Here is a 7,472-nt window from a genome sequence, read left to right as displayed (position 1 = left end):
GGGCCTCAACTTCTCCAACTTAAGCAACAAGGGGGTTGAACCAGATGGTATCTAAAGGCTCTGCCAACTCCCAAATCCCAGAACTCAATAACTCAGATGTTTATTTTGGAAGTCTTTGCCCTCTTCCAAAAGATCTCATGCAAGACAGACGGTGGAGAGACACTTGGAGCGTGCATTCCCCGATGCGTTTAGAGCATGGTCAGGAGAGCTTGGTGCATTTGTTTCCTTTCTGGGATTTTTATCAACGGCTACAGGAAAAACCTCTGCAAAAGGGCCCAGTCCTGATGATGCGCCCGGCAGTTGCGCCTCCTGGTGGCCATCTCCTGATGGAGCGGGTTCTGGGAGATAACTTCACCGCCAAGAGCACAGACAGGACGCCAGAGAAGAGTCTGCCCAGGGCACACAGCCGGGCAGGGTCAGAGCCTGTACCGAAGGCAGCCCTCCCAGCCACCAGGGCAGCCCTGAGACCGTGGTTTCCGTTTTTCCAAGGTCTTTCCTGGACCCATGACTGCATTCCAGAGTCTGGGGGCTGATTAGTGCTGAAGACTATTTGGAACTTCCACCTGTCTGGACCTCACTGGACAAGAGGATCTAAATTTCACTTCTCACAACAGTCTCCCCTCCCTTCGTTATGCCAGGCCCAGGAAAATGGACCCATAACTCAGAATTTTTCACACAAATACAAGTGCTCGTTCAGAAGCACCTTAGATTTATTCTCTTCTCACTTCTGAAGCCACCCCATTTAATTTACATATACACAGTATATAAATGGCTATGCAACATTCTGCACATACGTTAACACAAGGTTAGGCTTTACTACTGTGTGGAAGTTTGTTAAAACGTACCCATCGTTTATTCAAAATAGATCTTTGTTATTACATGAAAACAGTTAAGAAGCTTGTATAACACGGACAGCAAGCATTCAAAATGAATATATGAAATGAATGGTTTTGCCCTGGCTAAATCAGACTCAGTCTTTTACGCTCTCAGTAGAAAAGTTCATCAAACAAAATAGAATCTTGGGGTCATATAAACAACTCATTAAATACTATTTCTGAAGCAACCCCAGAACCATACACGGATAAGCGTTCGAGAAGGTCATATGTACCAAGTACAGATTAGAGGAACAGAATGGACTTGATAATTTCACCCTAAATAAAGGGCGCTTGTGGGCAACGGCTCTGCCATCGGTACACACAGCCAGATGTTTCCATATCCGGCCATTCCCAGATTTTACCAACAAGCCCTTTCCATAGGTCCCCTGCCAATGACATTTCCCCAGCAACAGACGTTTGACATCACTGCTCCCCGATGGGAGAAGCAGAGCTTTCCTCATCTGGGTCAGGGACAAACCTTGAGGTTCAGCCTCTGGTTCCCCAGGACAAGCCTCAAACACAACCAGCAGAACTGGCCTCCTTGGACCCTGGAGGACCCCAGCCAGCGGTACCAAGGGGCTCTGTCCCTGGAGGAAGGAGGCAGGGTCAGGGAAAGGGGAAGAGTCCACTTCCTTTCTGGAGGGAAAGAATACAGCCATTTACACTGCGGTGTTATAAGATGCTCTTTTTTTGTGTAAAGGCCAGAAGACACCTCCGTGTGGCAGGTGAACTCAAAGCCTCCCGCCTGCACACACACAATGGGTTCACCCAGTATTCCCCTCCACTAGGCTTTTATCCTTGTGACAGCAGGGGACAGGCTGATGTTATCGCCATTTCCCAGATGGGAACACTGGGGCCGATGGGCAGTGACTTGGCCACTGTGGTGCAAGACCGAATGTCAGAGCCAAGCCAGGCTTCCAGCCAGCTGACCAGTACACTCCTTCCCCAGCCTCCTCTCTCAAGGGCACGTCTGCTCTCTCTTCCTCCACCACTGTGAACATTCACAGCACTCAGGTGGCGCCTCCCTGTCCTCAGGCAGGATTCCCCGTAGGAACTATTGGACCGGGAGCATCAGAGCAAGGGCCCACATCCGGTCAGGGCAGGGGCCCACATCCGGTCCCGGTGAACACTCCCATCCACTGGCCCTCACCTGTGCTACACAGTGCAAGCAGCAGATTCTCTGAGGGCCACCTGTCCTGATTGTTACAATGAGTGGCTGACTCTTTGGAGGAACAGCAAGCGGCAGCTCCCACACACCAAGGGGAGGCTGCCGTCTTCCAGCTCTGCTTCCCACCTACCCCCCTGCTTCCAGCACTCCAAACAGCCCACCTTGCTGGCTCTTGTCTTTGACTCTAAGCAGTGCTACTTCCCTCCGAGACTCAACTCCCAGTATGTGCTGAGCTCCCCAGGGTGCACAGTGCACCTTCTGCTCCCCTCGGAAGCTCCTGCACCCACCCTACTGATACAATTAAAGGTGGCTTTCCCTCCCTTTCGGAGACTCCGGTTCCAGCCTCTGTCCCCAGGGCTGGAGTGTGGCGGGCAGAGGTGGGAAGCAGTGGGGGTGGGGGGACCTGGAGAACAGGGGCACCTAGGAAAAGAACAGGGAGCTCAAAGTGAGGTGGGTAGAAACGATGATTACACATTTTCATTTCAGCACTCGTCCCGACGCCCTTTTCCCACCTCTTAAAGAACTTTAAAACGTTGGGCCTCGATTCACACTGTCCATCAACAGAGCTCACAGGTAACAGGGGTGCGAGGCTGGAAAGCAACGCCGGGAGGCTGTGGTCGTACTCCTCTTGCTGCGGGCAGTGGGGGCTCCTAGCGCCGAGGCAGATTCCACCCCAAATATGCCCTGACTGTCCCCACACAGGAAACAGAAACCCAGAAATGGTCCTATCACAGTTAGGCTAGCCCGGGGAGAAGAAAACCAAAGTCTACAGCTGTCCTTCACTAGTATGCTTGAGAAAGGGGCAAGGCCTGCGAACAGAGCCACACTCCCACCCCAATCTAGTAGTCGAGATGTAACACACTCTGATGCTCCAGACCTTGCAGCATCTGGTACCAGAAGGCACTTTTAGGGTTTTGTGTTCAACGTGATTTCATCTATTTCCAGATCTAGCCCTGTGAGGTGGGCCAGGCAGGCGGCATTTAACCACTGGGAAAACAAAGATGCTGGAGCGGCACTGAGTCATGGTGGGGTGAGGATAACCACTGCGATGTGGAGCCCGCTTTCTGGCACCCAGGATGACACGGGGGCCACGAAACTCCAGGCCTGGACCAAGCCAACCCTGAGCCTGGGACTTCCTTTAGACAAAAATCTTCAGAAATTCTTTCCCATCACTAGTTTCTCCCCACAGTGAGCTGAGGCCTCTTTTAGCTGGGTTTCAGTCACACTATGTTTTCGTGGCCATTATTTGGTGCTGCTCACCCAGTGCATCTTTTCCTTCCTGTTTGCAAAATTAATCTCAACCTCCAAGCAGATGTTAACGGATTAAGACCACATTCAACCCAGTGAGGATAACATCTCTGCTAGGGTAGAAAGCCTTCGCTAGGAGGGAGTCCTCCTCAAGGATTGTTCTGTACTGCTTGCTGAATGTGGGTCACAGGCCCAGACCCCCAGAGCTTCTGGGGTACAGGGCTACATGGCAACACCAATGGCACAGGGGCTCAAAAAGAAAACAATTCATTGGTAAGCTGTTCTTACCAACTTTTCAAGCTTTTTGTGCTTCTATCACAAAAAAGGAATTTTTTTTCTCCTCCTTGTCTTCCCGTTCCATTTTACTGTCTCTTCAAAATTATCTCCCGGAAAGCCTGAACATTCACCTGCTGGGTATGCAGAAAATCATGTAGACGTAGTCGACAGAGAAACAGCTCTGAAGTTTCCATCTGACGGTGTTGCCAACAGAACTTTCATACCCAGATATTTTATTTGATGAAAAATAGAAAATTCTATTATAAGAAAATAAAATGACTTTGGCAACATTTCCCCCAACGGTTTCCAGTTACATAAACTTGTTTTTCTTAAAACGATATCAAGGTAGCTCAGCAACGATACACCACTGGTAACAACCACGTCTAACGGAATTCCCTGAAAAACCTCCTTGCTTCCCTCATGTGCTCAGTAACTCTTGCAATCAATGGTTTTCAACTTTGAAGAACTATCGAAATAGGATGTGTTGAATTTTCAAGACTACATAATTCAACCCCAAGTATTCCATGCAATTGTGGTTGAGCCATTCATATTCCAGACTTATACCAGGAACAACCTAAGGGCAGGCTCCCAAAAAAGGCCTCCTAAGTGGTGCCGGACAGCCCAGGCTGCAATGTCCAGAGAGCTAAGGGACCTGATTCGGGTCTACGTTTTGGAAAACTATGATCAATCATAGTTGAGAAAAAACAAAAGGAACTTTTCAGAGGGCTAATTATATCTTCATAAAGCTTTTAAAAAGTTAATATCTACTTAACTCTTATTCATAAAAAATGAAGCCCTTGATCTAATTAAGAGGATTGAGAATGGTGTAGAGGAGTAATTAATTTGGGAGGTGTTCTGGGAACAGGTACACGGGTCAAGCATTCACCATCATTAAAATGGCAGGCACTCGACTACCTTGTACAAGGCTGATGACGGTGGCCGCTCCCACCTACGTCTGAAAAGTGCCGCTGTGTGAATCCGTGTGACTCACCTACTCCAGTTTGTGGCCCACCGCAAAGAATCCTGATAGTCTCATTTCTGTTCATGCTTAAAAGCTTACGATCCAGTAGCACTGGTTATTCAACTTTTAAAATATTCAGATATACCCTGCAAATAAATACAAAATATTTCTGTGCCCACACAGTCCCACCATAAAAGGTTATGTACAAATTAAACTCAGCTTTTAAACCATTTTCTTTGTCTGTCCTTACCCTAAACCAAGTTCAATTTATATCCAAAATATATTTAAATATTCTAAAGGTATTGTATTGAACCTGTTATCAAATATGTAAACAGAATTTACCTTGCTTACACTTATGAACCATGTTTTTAAGTTTTTAATGCACCTGTACTGACCCACTATAAAAGCTAACCAAGTCACACTTATACTGAAAAGCTGATATGGATTTTAAGGTAGCTCCCTGGAGACAACTGCCAATAACATAAACTAGTATTACTGAGCCTAGTGGTTTATTACATCATTCAATTTGAAAGACCAAAATAATTCCATTCTGATCTTGTAATAATGCTCTCTCTGAATGAGCCCCCAGCGTCTGCTGTCCTAAGTAAACGTGCCGAACTGGAGGTCTCACAGGAATTTATACTCAGCACAAAACCGGGGCTGGGTGTCAAGCGACCTCATACCCTCAACTGCACCCGTTCAAAGTCCCCAAGTCTCGGTATCAGTCGGGTTTGGTCAAGATGAACTTCAAGAATGGAAACTTGAGGTGAAGTCGAGAAGCCGAAAGGGACACACGGCTGACCCTCATAAGAAAATCAAAGGATCCATTCCTCGCACACTGTCACCCTCACACTCCACAGTCGGACTGCTTTTCCTGAAGCTGCCTCGTCAGTATCTGATGTGACGACAGGAAAGCCACTCCGATGTGGAAAAGGATCTGCCAGAGGTTCCGCAGCCCGTGCAGGTACACGTTGCCCAGGCAAATGAAGAGCAGCATCAGCACCACCTTCGTAGTCCTGGCTGGACTGTAGAACAGGTACAAATAACACTGAAATGACACCAGAGGGGAAGTCCCATCAGAGGTAACAAAATGGCCGCAAGGTCAGGTGCAAGGTTCACGTCTCACACCTGTCACACACCGCATCATTCCATGCCCATCAGCTTATTACACTGAACTCATTACAATGAAGCTTGGACTCGCCGGGTAAGTTGCTGCTAATCACAGAGATGTGGAAGAGAAGAAAGTGAAATCGATGTCACAGGAGGAATTAGAACATGGTACTCGGGAAAGAAGTGTAGAACAGACAGACAGAAGCGCCCGGGCTGCGGGCTGCGGAGGAAGAAGAGATGCGGGTGAGGGGCCAGGCCAGCACCCCGTAACCTCCGAATGAACTTCTCCTTCAGGGGTTCGTGACAGGTGAGGAAGCCAGAGAGAGAAGCTGTGCTTTTACTTTCTTAGTTTTACAGAGCTACAACCAGATAGGAGACCACTGTTCTTTAGACATCCCCTCAGCATGTCTTCAAAAGCATCTCTGAAACAGGGAAAGGTCTCAGAGAAGGGAGGGAGAGCAATATTTTGAGTAGAGCTATCACACGGAAAAGAGGCCATTCTTGTTCTGCAAAAGGTGGAAATACCTTTCGGATTCAATGGTTTTGGTTTTCGTTTTTGTTTTTTTAAAAAAGCACATTTTCAAAACACAGAGCAATCCAACAAAGACTCAGCTGCAGTGTGAGGGAGAGAGTTCCCCATCGAAAGAGCTATCCAACTAAGAATGCAGCTGAGGGAATGAAGGGAACTGTAAGATCCCCTGCAGCTCTGAAATGCAGCTCCGGGAAACGTCAACGGGCAGCATCCAAGGTTTCGGAAACTTGTTTCTAAAACATGAGTGCATTTTCAATAATCTTGGGTTGAAAATTTCTTTCTGCGCAATCATGTAATTTTTTAAAGTAGGCCATTCTAAAATGTATGTGGAAGGGAGAAGAAATGCCTTGAGAATGGAAATTTTAATTAAAAAAAGAAAAAGCTTAAGCATGCAAAGAAAGTACTAAAATCCTAGCCCATGTGGAGGACAGGGAAAGAATTACAGACGGGTTTTCACTAGAATTAACTCTGCCTATACGAGATTCGAAGGGTCCTTTTTACTTCGCCCCTCCATATGCAGCATATTTTAAAATAACTAAATAATAATCAAAGCCCTCTAGTTAATGTTATAATTTCTGTTTCATTTCCTAAAGATAGATTCGAGTCAGATGGTATTACCACTAAAGACGATTCTTTTTCACCTAGTCTTGTGTTTAAAACACACGTATACATAGATGTGGCTTCCGCAGGATATTTCCGTTCGCGGAGTGCCCAATAATAAGCACGAGGCAAGACCCTGCCTCACAGTCGTCAGGCCTAACCCTCCTGCACTGCGAACTCACCCCTCCCTTCCTGGGCGGCAAGTCTCAGTTCCTGGTTTCTGTTCCGCCACTGTCCCAAGCCCGGCAACCTCAGGCAAATGGCTTTCCTTTCTGAGCCCAAAGTCCTTCCTCTGTAAAATGAGAGGCCCAGGCAGGGTGGGCCTAAGGTCCCTCCCCTAAGGGTTTGACACTGTCCATGATTTGAACCAAGCTCTTGGTAGAATAAAAATAGGATCTAGAAACTTGTCAATAGTGCCAATAAAAGAACAAAATAAGGCCATGGGCTTAACCCGCTCACCAACATATCAGCATTTCACCTACCTGGAAAATGCAGGCTACAAAAGGAATAAGAAAAGCCAGAATATTTCCGATTTCCTCATGGGCAACCTAAAACAAATGAGGAACACGAGAAAGGACTATTCAGATGAAAGAAAACATGAAGACGCAGAGCATTTTGCTCCTCATTCAGTCTGGCACAGTTGATAATACGAAATCCCGGGCTGCGTGTGACAGAAGTCCCTGTTTACGTACCTGAACAGGG

General features: G+C 47.1%; 1 protein-coding gene across 2 annotated transcripts in view; it reads right to left on the bottom strand.

Moving 5' to 3' along the window:
* Positions 1-806: 806 nt before the first annotated feature.
* The window catches only part of SEC22C (SEC22 homolog C, vesicle trafficking protein), a 32,375-nt gene continuing 25,709 nt past the window's right edge, over positions 807-7,472 (bottom strand). For both annotated transcript variants that reach the window (XM_023529068.1, XM_011357385.2), the window contains exon 7: positions 807-5,576. In XM_023529068.1, the coding sequence (XP_023384836.1) occupies positions 5,376-5,576 (201 nt within the window). In that variant the 3' untranslated portion in view covers positions 807-5,375. The remainder of the gene's footprint in view (positions 5,577-7,472) is intronic.

This window comes from Pteropus vampyrus, unplaced genomic scaffold (assembly GCF_000151845.1).
Source record: "Pteropus vampyrus isolate Shadow unplaced genomic scaffold, Pvam_2.0 Scaffold35, whole genome shotgun sequence".
NCBI lineage: Eukaryota > Metazoa > Chordata > Mammalia > Chiroptera > Pteropodidae > Pteropus > Pteropus vampyrus.
This window is presented reverse-complemented; position numbering and strand designations above follow the sequence as displayed.